Below are 16,092 nucleotides of genomic sequence, written 5' to 3'. Positions count from 1 at the left end.
CTAACTTCTACATTGCACTTAAATGTGATTCTACATTGGACCAACGAACACATAATTCACCCAGTGTCTATATTAGTTAATGACGACTCAAATAATGTTATTTCTACACCTCATATTCACATTTACACTCACTGTGATAGTAGCCAATTAGTGCATTATTACTACGGTTGTTACTATTCATTACAATATCCTCTGTTGTTTCCCCATGGAGAAAATGTGTGGCATTCAAAAATTACTTCGACAACCCATTTCTTCAAGCAATCGTTCTACTTCTAATAATGAACAACTTCCCCAACTATCTAATTGGTCCTCAATTGATGGACTTCTTAATGTTGAACAACAATTCTTACAAAATCAAAGGCAAAAATAAAAAATAAAATACTGTCTCATGCCGCGAGTGTTACTGTTATAAACTTCAAATTAGAGATGACGAAGAAAATGGAACGTTACATTCTGGAAGACTGTTCCAACAATATTCTGTGGACAAATTTATAAAAGTTATAAAACGACGACTTGATTTGTGTAGTTCAATCAGGATCTATTTAGATATGATGTATTAGGAGGACTCATGGATCTTCAAAGACAAGGAGAAAGAGATGCTTCAAATATAGGCATAAAAACAATTCTTCCTACTAGCTTTACTGGAGGTCCACGAGATATGCGTTGTCGATATATGGACGCCATCGCCTTAGTACAACAATTTGGAAAACCCAATATCTTTCTGACAATTACATGTAATCCTTCATGGTCAGAAATCCAAGATTTCTTATTACCAATTGATGAAGTTCAAAACAGACCAGATTTAATAAGCTGAATATTTAGAGCAAAGGTTGAAGAATTAAAGACAGTTATGCTAAAAAAAATATCTTTGGAAAAGTCGCCGCTTATATGTACACTATACAATTTCAAAAGCGTGGTCTTCCCCATGTGCATTTTCTTATCATACTTGCGGATGACTACAAATTATTAACACCTGAGGCTTATGATAAAGTTGTCTGTGCTGAGATACCTGATCCCGCAACAAATCATCATTTACATTCTTTAGTTATTAAACATATGATTCTAAAAGTCCATGCATGAAAAAGATGGGACAATGTAAATTTAGGTATCCTAAAAATTACACCTGTGCAACATCCAAAGGTAAAAATTCATATCCAATATACAAAAGATGAGACACAAGGAAAATATTTCAAAGTTAGAACTCAATATCTTGATAACTCATGGGTTGTTCCTTATAATCCATATCTCTTAGCTAAATTTAACTGCCACATAAATGATGAAATTTGCTCGGATATTAAAGTTGTCAAGTATATTTACAAATATATTTGTAAAGGACATGACAAAATTGCTTTACATACATGATAATGATTATGATACAGTAATTGACGAAATAAAAGACTATCGATTAGCTAGATGAGTTTCACCACCCGAAGCTATGTGGCGTTTGTTTGGCTTTCCTATTAATGAAATGAATCCATCAGTTTACCATCTCCAACTTCATCTGAAAGAAGAACAATTTGTCTCTTTTAAAACAACTGCAGATCTAAACACAATCTTGAATAATCCTACAATTAGAAGAACAATGTTAACAAAATTCTTCTCAATGAATAGGACAAACAGAAAAGCAATTGAACTCCAGTTATTATACAAAGACTTTCCCCAATACTTCGTTTGGTCTACAAGGGATAAAATGTGGACCCAATTAAGAAAACAAGGCAACATCATTAGCTGTATTGTTACCTGTCAACCAACCGAAGGAGAAAGTTACTGTGGAAAATGAACATAAAAGGCCCAAAATCATTCAAATACCTACGAATTGTTAACAAACCATGTTATAACACATTTAGAGCAACTGCAGAAAAAATCGGACTACTGGTTTGTGACAACAACTTAGTTGATTGTATGTCTGAAGCAGCTAATTATCAAATGCCACAGAGCCTTAGACGTTTATTTGCAACACTATTAGTATATTGTAATCCTGCTAATCCAAAAGAATTATGGCAAACATTTGAATATCCTATGTCTGAAGATTTTCTACTTATACCAAATATACAAACAGACAACATTCGTTTTTTGGTTTTACATGACATCAATAATATTATACATTCCCTGGGTCATAATATAAATGAATTTACACTCATATCAAATAATTTCTCCTCCTCCACATCTTCTACCATAATGCAACAACCTAAAGACATCCATTTGGAATGAAATATAATAGTAACTACTGCAGATTTGTTGCTTCATACAAAATTAAATAAAGAACAACAAAATGCTTATGATGTTATCCTCAGTCGAATCTTTTTGAATAAGACAAGAGCTTTCTTTGTTGATGGACTTGGAGGAACTGGGAAAACCTACCTATACCAGGAGCTACTGTACGATCTAAAGGATTTATAGCTTTAGCGACTGCAACTTCTGGTGTTGCAGCTTCCGTTCTTCCTGGAGGACGAACTGCTCATTCACGTTTCAAACTTCCTATTGACATACGTGATAATCATGGCTGTAACATTAGCAAACAAAGTTCACTTTCTTCTTTAATTCGAGATGCAAAACTAATAGTATGGGACAAAGTTTCAATGGACAGGAAAATACTTATCGAAACTTTTGACTTACTTTTAAGAGACATTATGAACATAAATACACTCTTTGGTGGAAAGGTCGTCGTTTTTGGAGGTGACTTTAGACAAACTTTACCTATTGTACAAAATGGCAGAAAAGAAGACTCTATTAATGAAAGTTTGTTAAATTCACTCATTTGGAGTCAACTTGAAAAATATCAACTGCTACAAAATATGCGCCCAAGAACAGATCCTACTTTCTATAAATACTTATTGAAAATTGGAGATGGCAAAGAAACCATGAATGAACATGGCAAAATTGAAATTCCAAAATCTTTTCTTATTCCATTTACGAATGAGAAAGATTCATTAAATATTCTGTTCAAAACTATTCATCCAAATTTAAACATGTTCAACCGAGATATGTCTTCCATAACATTCCGTGTTATCCTAACAACAAAAAATAATTTTGTTGCTGAAATTAATCAAATGCTTATTGATAAATTTCCAAGTAACGCCATAACATTTGTTGGAATTGACGAATCTATCGAACCAAAAGATCAAACGGAATATGAAGATTTTTTGCATACTCTAAATCCCTCTGGTTTGCCTCCTTATAGGTTGATTCTAAAACAAAATTGCCCCGTTATTTTGCTACGCGATTTAAATCCTTCCGAAGGTTTATGCAATGGTACACGACTCATTTGTCTTGATTTCAAAACTCAAGTTATTAGTTCCAAAATTGCCAGTGGTGACTTTAAAGGAAAGCATGTACATGTTTTTACTCCTCGAAGACCACTCTTATCTTCACAAGATGCAAAGTTACCCATCCCTTTTAAAAGAACATAATTTCCAATCCGATTAGCTTTTACTATGACCATAAACAAATCTCAAGGTCAAACACTTGATTTTGTTGGAATTTATTTGCGCAAATCTGTCTTTTCCCATGGTAAACTTTATGTCACTTTATCGCGAGCCAAAAATTCAGACAACGTTAGAATACTAATTCGGCCACCAACTGAAGACAATCATGATGATCACTCTACTTATAATATAGTGTATAACGAAATTATAGAAAAGGCATTCTCTTAACTTGTCCGATTATATACTAGATATAATAATATCCTCGGTTCTTCTATTTATATAAATTAATCATTCTCCGTCTGTTGCTAATTAACTATATATTAACCTTTGTTCTTCTCTTGATTTTCAGAAAATCTTCAGATACATGAAATAACTCCGGAAACTCCACTTTGGACCTGTAAGGTACAGATTGTGGATATATATGGACCAGCAGAGAGCAAAGAAAGAAAGGTGAAATATCTAAACATGATCGTGCAGGATGAACATGTACATCTATCAGATTGAATTCTTCCGTGTCCCAAATCCCCAGTAAATAGTACATATAATTTAACTCGCAGTATTCCTTTTCTATTTTTACTGACAGGAATATCAAACAAAGGTCACTGTTTATGCCGATGACATTCCCAGTTATAAAAAACGGATTAACCTTTACCACACTTTCCGCATAACAGGGGGATGCGAGCAACCACCATATTTGAGATATGAAAAACCACTGTCTGCATTTAACTGGGTTCTTGATAAAAAGAGCATCATTGATCCAATTAAAAAAGATGTTGTCAATGGGCTACCGCCGCCTACCAAGCTTAACGTGACATCCTTTGCGGATATTAAACACGACGTTGCCCAGACAATGGCAACTGACTTCAGTAAAAAAGAATTTGGTATGGCTATTATTTTCTTTGGTCATTAAATTGAGATGTAATATAGACATGCAATTTAACACTTTAAATGTACATATACTATTGTCAACAGACATACTCGCAACTGTTCTCTCCCAAGATATGTTGCGAGTGTGGAAAAAAGATTATAGGAACTCATTGTTGGCTATATGTTGTAAACGTATTCATTCAACTTTAATCTTCTGACGCCTTTTGCTTACTTTACAACTTTGAACAGTAATATATATAAATAAATGTAACAAAATCTTACCTTCAGTATATGGGAAGAGGGAATTATAGAAGACGAAGGTAGGAAACTGCTGCACCAATTCCGACGATATGTATTGGAGCGTCAAAATATAACGGTAAACTGCAATAAATAATGTTACCTATAATTTTTTTGGCATTTTCCCTTTTACAGCTAATCCAAAACTGCGTTGGTCAACTTTGAAACCTCTTAAATGAGCAGAATTTACCTACTTTTACTTTGGATCATTATTTGTGTTTCTAATAATAGTGGACAGTCATAAAATGCTGTCCAGGTTTAACATAAATGCTTGTGCTGCTTTTAAATAGAAAAAAGGACTGAGCAATATCAAAACAATAAACACTCTTTATTCTACTAGCTGGAAAGGAAAATCTTGCTTGCTTAGCAGTAGAACACACAAACCATCTGCTTACTACTTCAGTTATGCTATGAATTTTAGTAGATAGCATTTTGATCAACCTTCCTCTTTGTCATTCTGTTCTTGGAATTGAAATTTCAGGTTACCCTATATAGTTCTTGAACTTTTGAGCTGTAGACAAGAATCTCTTTTCATTTCAAACAAGAATCAACTGTTAGTAGCTTGCAACTCATTTTAGTTTCACCCCTAAATAAATTATGCACCGTGATTCTTATATTGGTGAAGTAATTTATCATTTTTCTGTTACCCTTTTAAGAGATTTTTGGGTTTGGTTATGAGATTCTACTTGTTTGGTTCATGTACATGTTGTTTTTTATGTCTTATGAATTGGGTTTTTGCTATTGGTTGTTGAGATCTCTTATTTGGTGAAATTCTGGGTTAAAAGATTAAGTTTTTAAGAAAATTTAGATTTTGGAACTTTGTTTCTTCTTGTGAACTTTGAATTCAATGTTTCAAAGTCAAAAAGCATAATTTTTGTAGATGGAAAATGACCTTTGAGCTTACTTTTTGTTGGATACTTTGTTGGTTTGCATAGGTAATGGAAGAGATTGTTTTGTCCTTGTGTCAATTCTTGTATCCTCTTTTTGGTTCGCATTGACAATTTACTTATTTGGTTCATGTTCATGTGTTTGGAATTTTTGAATTTTCATGTTAAATGTTGAGATCTCTCTTTGATTGTCCATCATTTTGTGAAATTCTGTGTTAAAAAATGAATCTTCAAGAAAAGCTGGATTTTGGCTACTTTAAAATTTTATGTATACTTTGAATTTTGCTGGTTTTTTTTAGCTTGTCAGCTTGAATTCTGTTTGTTTCTTTGCAAAGTAATGAGTAGTAGCTGTAGTTTGTTTGTTCTGCTTTGTCATAAAAACATTTTGCTGAAAAACTAACTTGTCTTTAATGTAGTCTACGAATGGGTTGTTGGATCATACTAGAGGTTGGAAATAGCTTTGTGATTGTTTTTTCCTACAATGAGTGGCATAGGTGCTAATGCCAAAAGATAAATGGGATCGAAAAGGTTAAACTTTTTGATGCTGATTATGACACTTAAAGCTTTGTTAGAAACACTTCTTTATTTAATTTAAACAATAAATATATAAACTACTCATATTTAAGTGTGAACATCCATTTACTGTAAAGTTTTGTTCTTTTTAAAGTTTCATTTGAATGCTCTATTTCCATTTTTCTTTTCATGTCATTAATTAATCACCAAGATTCATCATTTTAGTTGCTACGATTTCTCCCTCTCCTTCTTCTCTGAAAGATCCTGCAAATTACAAAAATTAAGATAGAAAAATACACCACATTGGAACTCTTTCATAGCCTTTGACACAAACAACATGTTGGAATGTATGCGTCCACTAGCTACGATAGGACCAGGTCCTCAACACGATTTACAATGACAGAAGGTAAATAAATACTGAAAGTAAATAAATGCTGAAAGTAAAGATTGTACACACAACTTTACGTGGAAACCTCCTTGCTCAAGGGAGTAAAACCACGACCTGTCTCATATGGATTTTCAAACTGCTTTTACTAAACTTCACAAGCAAAAGTAAAACCCAGTTTACAATATGAGATTAACCTGCAAATCTCCACACTAAGTAATACCACCTATTACTTAAACGAGCTTAAGCAAATACAACACTGCCCACTATACTAACCTAACTGATTAATATAGACTTTGACGTAAGACACTAAGTTACTCACAACTAAGTTCTTACAATGATTCACCCAAGATTGAAACGTTTCTATCACAAGTGAAACGATTCCTACAATATACACACAAATACAAGCAATCAAAGTAACAGTCAGTACATGAAGCAATAATGCAATCTATTATGTCCCTTGCTGTTTTGAAGATTGAATATCCCTCTTTAAATGAATGAGTAAAATGTTGTTTGTGTGTTGAATATATCAACCATGAAGAGCTATTGTCCGACGTACAAACAACCTCATCCGTTCTGATTGGTTCAGGACACTGGCGCCTCACCAACCGCTGAAGTGACAGCTTGCCAACTGTACAACATATAATCCTGGACGAACATACTCTGTAGAGGACCGGGTCCCTACACTTGTGAGCAGATCATCAAAACATCTGGGTGCATAAATACTTATCATTTCCCCCTTTTTGATGATGACAAACAACCTACAAACAGCCTCACATGAGTGTTAAGCGTTCATTCAAAAGTACATTAGTTCCCCCTCACTGTATTCCCCCTATCATTGTGTTCCCCCTATCACTGATCTTCCCCCTTAGTTCAGTTCTCCACTTCCCTACTAATTTCACAACAGCTTATCCAAAAATTCCCCCTTTTGACATCATTGAAAAGGAGTAGCAGTAAACATATGCGAGTTATATGCAAAGTATTTAAGAATTCAGGGCCACGGGCCACAGGCCACACAGAGCATGTACCTATAAGCATAAAGAGAATATTAAACCATACTGAAGAGGGCACAATAGCAATTAGCATTAGATCACAAAAACTGACCACCGTAGTCAGTCAAAACAGTACACATAGCCACTAGATTTTTAAACCAGGAATGAAAAAGAAGCTAGGGAAACATGACTCGTTTAGGACGGAGGGGGAAGAGGATTAAGGGTGCGCATTAGCAAAGACATCCTCTCATTTGCAGCCTCATGAGCCTGGATAATTTTCTTGTTGAGAGCCTTGACTTCCTCACTGAGTGAGGCATTTGTCTTCAGCAGTAGTTCATTCTCATCTCTCAACTTCTACACCACTTGCTCATCCACATCACTGGTACCATATCCCCTTGAGACAACCTTCTGCAACTTGGACTTTAGTTGCGCAATTTTGACCTCCTTATCATTTAAGATTGTAGTAAGATCAGTCAACTCACGTTTAAGAGAGGCTTGATGTTCTAGAAGATCCACCACCTGAGACCTGCCCTTGGCCTTCCCTTCAACACACTCACATTCCAGCAAGGTGGCAGCAATAAACATTTGCTTTGTGGTACCAGGTACCCATCGTTCCAAGGGCACTTCAAAATGTTTGAACACATAATTCAGCAGGTAGCCATAAGGGATGCCATGTTTATCCCATTTCCAAGTCATAACCTTGTGCATATGTTCAATCATTATAGCAGGGATATTAATTTCCTCATGTTCGTCCAACTTCTCCATGAGAAACAGATCAACAACAGATGTTACAGTTCTTTTCTCTGTCCGTGGTACCAATATATTGTTGATGAACTCAAAGAGTAACTGATATTCCCCTTTGAGAAACTTCTTTGGCAATCCTGCTCGCTTGATGTCCCCATGCTTTGTGGCCTGTTTTGGGAACTCGCTGGATGGTTTGCAGTCCTCAATTGATCGTATTCCTTTCACAGGAACACCCAAAATGATCCCCAAGGATTCCTCATCTTGAAAGATTTTAATATTGTTGACAGTAGTCCTGCTTCCTCTATTCTCTAGAAGCTCAATTTTGTAGTAAAATTCACGCACCTCAGGTTTATGAAGATATGGTGCTGGGGGTTTGAACAGATGGCCCCAACCTTGTAAGAGACAACATCAAAGAGATTCGACATACCAAATGTAGTAAGGATGTCAGGGTCGAATACTCTACAGTTCAGCACTTTCTGGTTCTCCATTTCAACTATGCGCTCTTCCCTTGTCATCTCCTTGTCTGCAACTGGATTTTGAACAGAAGGACCTGGTACCTTGACTGAACTTGATTTAACAGTGACCCTTTTTCTCACTCTCTCCTTCTTCACAGGCGATTACTTTGCAGCCTTCTGAATTCCCTTTGATTTTACCCTCTTGTCCTCTCCTTCAATCTTTCTTTTCGCTACATATGCAACAACATCATCAGACTCAGTTTCACTGGACCCAACATGCAAAGGGGTAGAAGTAGGTTTTTCAAGCTCATGACCTTCCCTCCTCCTTTTCCTGGCCCTTTCCGTTTGAATTATGCTTGCTGCTATGGCGCTCCCCATAACTTTCTGTGTTTCACTTCTTGTCCCATACCTCTTCTTGTCCCTTTTAGAGCGGGACTCAACCATCTTTCCCTTTCCTTTTGTTTGTATCTCCTTCGCAAACTCAGTAGACTCAATAATGTGGTCAGCCTCAGGAGCATTCTTAATTATCTCTCGATCTGGGACACTAACTGTTAAGGTGTTGGCTCCTCGAATCCCCGTGTGCTCCATCTCAAAGGAGGTTCTTGCTCCTCCTCTTCAGTTTCAACATCAAAAGACCTGGGAGTATGGTCAAACATAGGTTGGACACTGTGAGGGACCTGTTTCGGTGATCTCAACTCTGGTTCCAACAGAGTTGGTTGAACATCTCCTCTAAGCGAAGCCAGACTTTGTACAACCACCAGTTCTGCCCCTGTAGCTAAAATGCTTGACTCGGGACCCCTTCCCTTAGGCAGATCCCCTTCCAAAAGTCTCTCAGACATTGTAGAAGACACAACCCTAGAAACCACTTCTACTTCTTCAGTGGTAGGTTCAACACTAGGCTTCACAACAGATTGTGCCACCGAGTTTTGGGATTTATCACAGGACAACACTAAAGTGGGAGAACAGGGCAGAATCTCCCCAGATGGAAGTGCAGGAGAAACCACTACTTCAGTCAGAAGAGTGGTGGATTCACCTGTTTCACCAACTCCACAGACTGGTGTCGAAGGAGACTCTTCTGGGAGAGGAATGGAGAAGTTGAAAGAGCTAGGGTTTTTAACTTCTTGGGGAATAGGAGTCTTTGAAGATGTAGAGGAATTGGTCATTTTGATGAGGAGAAAGAAAAATGATTTAGGAGCAAAGTAGTGAATCACAAAGGGATTAGGAAGAATTTAGGATTTGGATTCACAAAGGATAGGTTTATATTTAAGTACAAGAGGTATCGGGTACCTGAAAGGTAGTGACTCTTGGATTTAAAGTGAAAAGACGTCTGAAACTGACGCGATGAATGGGCGAGAGACACGTGGCAGTGACCGTTGACAGACATACAATGTAGCATAAGTGATACTAACCTTGTGAGGACCAGGTCCCACTCAATATGTTGTCCTGCCTATATGATTAGATCTTCCCTTCAGCCACCATGCCATGAGTGTATACATGCATTAAGGTACCAAAAGTGAATTATCAACCGATAAGCATTGCAACAAGTATAGATACCGACCCTCCTTTACATAATCAAATAGAGGATTTTGTGCAAATTTGTCATGGAATCAAGTGATCTTGTGCATCTCAGCCTTAACCTGTTTTTGATGAAACATTCTTTGCTCAAGGGCTTGTAAAGATATCAACCAATTGGTCTTCTGTCTTACAGAACTTCATCACCACATTTTGGTTTTCAACATTGTCCCTTAGAAAGTGATGCCTCACATCTATGTGTTTTGTCCTCTTATGTTGAACATGATTCTTGGCCATGTTCATTGCACTGGTGTTATCATAAATTAGAGGAATAATGTCTATGAGAACACCAAAGTCTTCCAACTGCTGCTTGATCCATAGTAGCTGTGCACAGCAAGATGCATCAATCACATATTTTGCTTCTGCTGTAGACAGTGCCACTGAATTTTGCTTCTTTGTCCCCCATGAAATCAGTGATGATCCTAGGAAGTGTGCCATGCCTGATGTGCTTTTTCGATCGACAAAAAAATCTGCATAATTAGCATCAGCATAACCAATTAGATCAAAGGAGTCACCAGTGGGATAGAAGAGGACCAGGTCCTGTGTGCCCTTCAAGTAACTCAAAACTCGCTTGGCAGCCTTTAAGTGTGATTCCTTTGGTGCTGCTTGAAACCTTGCACACATCCCTACACTGAAGACTATGTCAGTTCTACTAGCAGTGAGGTACAGAAGTGACCCAATAATTCCCCTGGACATGGTCTGATTGACTTCAATTCCATCTCCATCCAGATCAAGTTTCACACTTGTGCTCATAGGAGTATCACGAACTTTTGCTTCAAGCAGATTGAACTTTTTCAGCAGTTCTTTTATATACTTCTCCTGACATATGAATGTGCCCTGAGAAGACTATCTGATCTGTAGTCCTAGAAAGAAAGTAAGATCCGCCATCATGCTCATTTCAAATTCACTACTCATCAAATCAACAAACTCCTTGCTCAGTGAATCTGAAGTGGCTCCAAAGATGATGTCATCTACATATACCTGCACAATCAACAACTCCTTACCTATGGATTTTAGGAACAAAGTATTATCAATTTTACCTCTTTTGAACCATTTGCAAGGAGAAACTTCGACAAGCGCTCATACCAAGCTCTGGGAGCTTGCTTTAAACCATACAAAGCTTTATCCAGCTTCAACACATGATTTGGCAATTCGTCATCTTCAAAACCTGGAGGCTATTTGACATACACCTCTTATTTCAAATTCCCATTCAAGAAAGAACTCTTGACATCCATTTGAAATAGCTCAAATTCCATGTGGGCAGCAAAGGCTATCAGGATTCTAATAGCTTCCATTCTGGCTATAAGAGCAAAGGTCGTCATAGTCAATCCCCTCCTCTTGGTTATACCCCTGCACCACGAGTCTTGACTTATTTCTGGTGATGGTCCCATGCTCATCAAGTTTGTTTCTGAAGACCCATCTTGTCCCAATAATGGTTCTGTTGAGAGGTCTGAAGTTTGGGGACCAGGTGCCAAACTTTGCTCCTCTCAAACTGATGAAGCTCTTCTCGCATTGATGTTACCCAATCTGCATCCTGTAAAGCCTCTTTGATGTTCTTAGGCTCAATGGATGATATGAAGGCTGAATATGCAACTAGATTTCTTGTTCTGGATCTAGTTTGTATTTCGGAGTCAAGTGGAGAGATGAGATTGTCCAGTGGATGTGAGGATTGTTTTTTCCATCTGGACTTTCTGGTAATCTCTTCTTTCACATCAGCATCAAATTCACCTTCATTATCTTCTGGATTTTAAGATAATTCCTCCTAGGCTGAACTAGAGGGACCGGGTTCTCCTGTGTGTTTTGCACCATTTTCTTTTGCAACCTGTTTGTTTCCATGATTTTGGATTGCCTTATCCTGTTTTCCCTTGATCAGCTCCTCCAACTTATGGTCTTCTTTGTGCACATCATTTTCTAAGACTCATCAAATATCACATGCATGCTCTCTTCAACACATAGGGTTCTTTTTTTAAAAACCCTGTAGGCCTTGCTGGTAGAAGAGTACCCGACAAACACCCCTTCATCACTCTTGGCGTCAAACTTGCCAAGGTCATCCTTTCCATTATTCAGTACAAAGCATTTGCACCCAAATGGCTTAAGATGAGCAATTGAAGGTTTTCTATCATTCATCAATTTGTAAGGTGTTTTCTTGATCATAGACCTGATAATACACCTATTTGTAACATAACATGCTGTGTTGACTGCTTCTGCCCAAAAAATCATTGTAAGCCCTGAGTCAATCAGCATGGTTCATGTAATATCCACCAATGTTCTATTCTTCCTTTCAACGACTCCGTTTTGCTGAGGAGTTCTTGGTGCAGAGAAATTGTGATTGATTCCATTTTCAGCACAACTTTAATTTGAGAGTTCTAAAACTTTGTGCCATGGTCAGATCTGATACTAGCAATCTTGCAGGTGGCCTTCAATTGAATAACTTTGGCAAATGTGATTAGAAGTTCGGTCGTCTCATCCTTAGTCCGAAGAAACATGTTCCAGGTGAACCTAGAGAAATCATCAACAACTACAAGAATATACTTCTTACCTCCTCTGCTTTGAATTCTGACTGGTCCACACAGGTCCATGTGAAGAAGCTCCAGAGGTCTGGTTGTGCTCGTGCCTTTCTTGACTTTAAAGGATGATCTTGTACAGGCATCACATACGTTATCATTTGAGAACTTCATCTTTGGCAATCCACAGACCAGGTCCCCTGCAACAAGCTTGTTTAACAAGGAAGTACTTACATGACCCAATCGCCGATGCCATAGATTTGCATCATCAGTTTGAGCGCTAAGGCATGAAAGACTGTCCCCTTCAATAGAGTCAAGATATGCAACATACGTATTTTTGACTCTTTTGGCAGACATAACAACCCTTTTTGTTGCACAGTTTGTAACCAGACACCTATCAGACATGAACTTGACTTCATTTCCCTTGTTGCAGATTTGAGATACACTCAAGAGATTGTATTTCAAACCATCCACATAGTGTACATTGTCTATGGAATGATCAGCTCTTCTTCCTATCTTACCAATTCCAAGAATAAAACCCTTCTTTCCACCACCAAATGACACACCACCATCTTGGTGTGCTTCCAAAGAGAGGAAGTTTAGAGTGTCTCCAGTCATGTGCCTTGAGCATCCACTATCCATGTACCAGCACTTACTGCTTCCTCTCCTCTACACAAGAATCACTTATTAGACTTAGGAACCCACTTCAAATGGAGTTCCCAAAAACTATCAAAAGGCTTAATGAGAAACCTTCCTGTCCATGGGGGTAAAGTGTTCTTGCTAAAGTGGTAATCGGGACCAGGTACCTTTTTCTTTTTCTCAAAAACCCTTCTTGATTTAATAAACTTCTCTTGCCTTTCTTTTACTCCTCTCAAAATCTCACATTTTTCTTTCATATGACCATTTTTTCCACAGCGGGTACACAAGAGGTTGTCAGAGATAGACACATACTTACTATAAGGATTGTAGGGAGGCTCTATCTGTCTACAACCTAATCCCTTTCTGCTGTTGAACTTCTGATTTGCTAAGTTAGAGAGTATCTTAGACGAGTCAGTCCATTTGAGGGAGTGGTTCAACTCTTCTTTGATCTTACACAAATCCTTCACTAGTTGAGAGTTCCTTTCCAGGGAGGCAACTAACTTAGACTTAGAGGTATTAAGTTTCTCTTCTAGTTCAACCTCAAAGTTACTGAGTTTTCGCTTCCCACCCTTAGATATTCCAGGTTCCTCGTTGGGTTCCAGACTACCAGTCTCAATGATACCTATCCTAACACTCATTTCAGATATTTGAGAGTTGAGAGCTGAGTTTTCATCCTTGCACAAACTCAACATTTCACTAGTTGTCAAATTTTTAGAAGTTAGTTCATCAACTGAGTCAATTAATAGAGCAACAAGTTTTCTCAATCTATTAATGGGAAGAGTATCTAGATCATCCTTGAGATCGAAAAGGGTTACCTCATTCAGATCCTTTTCATCGTCAGATTTTTCCATTAGTGAGAAAATTGAATTGTAAACAGTTTCATCATCTTCCACAGCCATCATCGAGACATCATTTGGACTATCTATCTCTTCCTCGGACTCTCTAGATGCATTTCCCCATACAACCAAAGCTTTCTTCACCAGTTGATCAGCAAGAGCTTTCCTCTTGGCATGGTCTAGGACCTGGTCCCTTCTGTGAGGTCTGAAGTCCTGAGTTTCCTACTTCTGGCTGGGGCAGTCCCTCATAAAATGACCAGGTTTGCCACATTTATGACAAAGATCATTTGCATTTACTGCTCTGCTAGTCAAAGCTTTCTTTTGAAAGCCTCCATGCTTCTTAATAATCTTCTGAAACCTTCTAGTGACATATGCCATTTCATCCTCCTCCTCAGTCACATCGTTTTGAGATGTTTTCAAAGCAACTGATTTCTCCTTCTTTCCCTCCTTAATGTTTGTCCCATGTTACTTGTTCAGTTCATAAGTTTGGAGATTTCCGACCAGTTCATCAATGGCAAGAGTCTTCAAATCTTTTGCTTCAGTTATAGCGTTCACTTTGCTTTCCGATGACTTGGGAAGCACTTTGAGAATCTTCCGAACTTGTTTGCTCAAGGGAATAGGCTCACAAAGGCACTCAGTTCGTTGGTTATGGAGGTGAATCTTGAGTTTATCTCGAAGATGGTTTCACCTTCTTTCATACATACGTTCTCATATTGAGTCGTAAGCATATCGACCTTAGACTCCTTCACCCGTGTTGTTCATTCATGGGCTGTTTGGAGACATTCCTATATCTCCTTGGCTATCTCACAGGCATATATTCGATTGTACTCATCTGACCCGATTCCACATACTAGAATCATTTTTGCTTTATAATTTTTCTCTATCTTCTTCCTGTCCGTTTCATTATACTCCTTTCTGGTTTTGATAACTCTTGTAGTGAGCTCTCCATCTTTCACTTCCTTTGAGGTAATGTACGGTCCATCAAAAATCACGTCCCACAACTCAGTGTCTTCAGCATTGATACAATCATGCATGCGATTCTTCCACCACCCATAGTATTGTCCATTGAAGCGTGGTGGTCTGGTAGATGATTGACCTTCCTCCATATTGGGTGGGGCAGCCATTCCTTCAGGATCTTTTCTTTTCTTGTGTTACCCAAATTGAAAAGTCAAGCTCTGATACTACTTGTTGGAATGTATGCGTCCACTAGCTATTATTGGACCAGGTCCTCCGCACGATTTACCATGATAGAAGGTAAATAAATACTGAAAGTAAATAAATGCTGAAATTAAAGATTGTACACATAACTTTACGTGGAAACCTCATTGCTCAAGGGAGTAAAATCATGACCTGTCTCACAGGAATTTTCAAACTGCTTTTACTAAACTTCACAAGCAAAAGTGAAACCCAGTTTACAACATGAGATTAACCTGCTAATCTCCACACTAAGTAATACCACCTATTACTTAAATGAGCCTAAGCAGATACAACACTGCCCACTATACTAACCCAATCGATTAATATAGACTTTGACGTAAGACACTAAGTTACTCACAACTAAGTTCTTACAATGATTCACCCAAAATTGAAACATTTCTATCACAAGCGAAATGATTCCTACAATATACGCACAAATACAAGCAATCAAAGTAATAGCTTGTACATGTAGCAATAGTGCAATCTATTAGGTCCCTTGCTGTTTTGAAGCTTGAATATCTCTCTTTGAACAATGAGTAAAATGTTGTTTGTGTGTTGAATATATCAACCATGAAGAGCTATTGTCCGACGTACAAACAACCTCATCCGTTCTGATTGGTTCAGGACACTGGTGCCTCACCAACCGCTGAAGTGACAGCTTGCCAGCTATACAACATATAATCCTGGACGAACATACTTTGTAAAGGACCGGGTCCCTACACTTGTGAGCAGATCATCAAAACATCTGGGTGCATAAATATTTATCACAAGAGATTATA

General features: G+C 37.8%; 1 protein-coding gene across 1 annotated transcript; it reads right to left on the bottom strand.

Annotated features, from left to right (window-relative positions):
- Positions 1 to 12,503: 12,503 nt before the first annotated feature.
- LOC125819213 (uncharacterized) lies at positions 12,504 to 15,240 on the bottom strand. The gene is made up of 5 exons (XM_049498686.1): positions 14,925 to 15,240; positions 14,618 to 14,715; positions 14,414 to 14,563; positions 13,448 to 14,329; positions 12,504 to 13,310 (listed from the first exon to the last, which is right to left on the bottom strand). Exons 1-5 carry the CDS (start codon positions 15,238 to 15,240, stop codon positions 12,504 to 12,506), a joined length of 2,253 nt encoding a protein of 750 aa, XP_049354643.1.
- Between the last annotated feature and the right edge of the window lie 852 nt (positions 15,241 to 16,092).

This window comes from Solanum verrucosum, unplaced genomic scaffold (genome assembly GCF_900185275.1).
Source record: "Solanum verrucosum unplaced genomic scaffold, falcon-dt-bn FXZP01000320.1, whole genome shotgun sequence".
Lineage (NCBI taxonomy): Eukaryota > Viridiplantae > Streptophyta > Magnoliopsida > Solanales > Solanaceae > Solanum > Solanum verrucosum.
The sequence above is the reverse complement of the archived record's forward strand: the minus strand, read 5'-3'. Positions and strand labels throughout refer to the sequence as shown.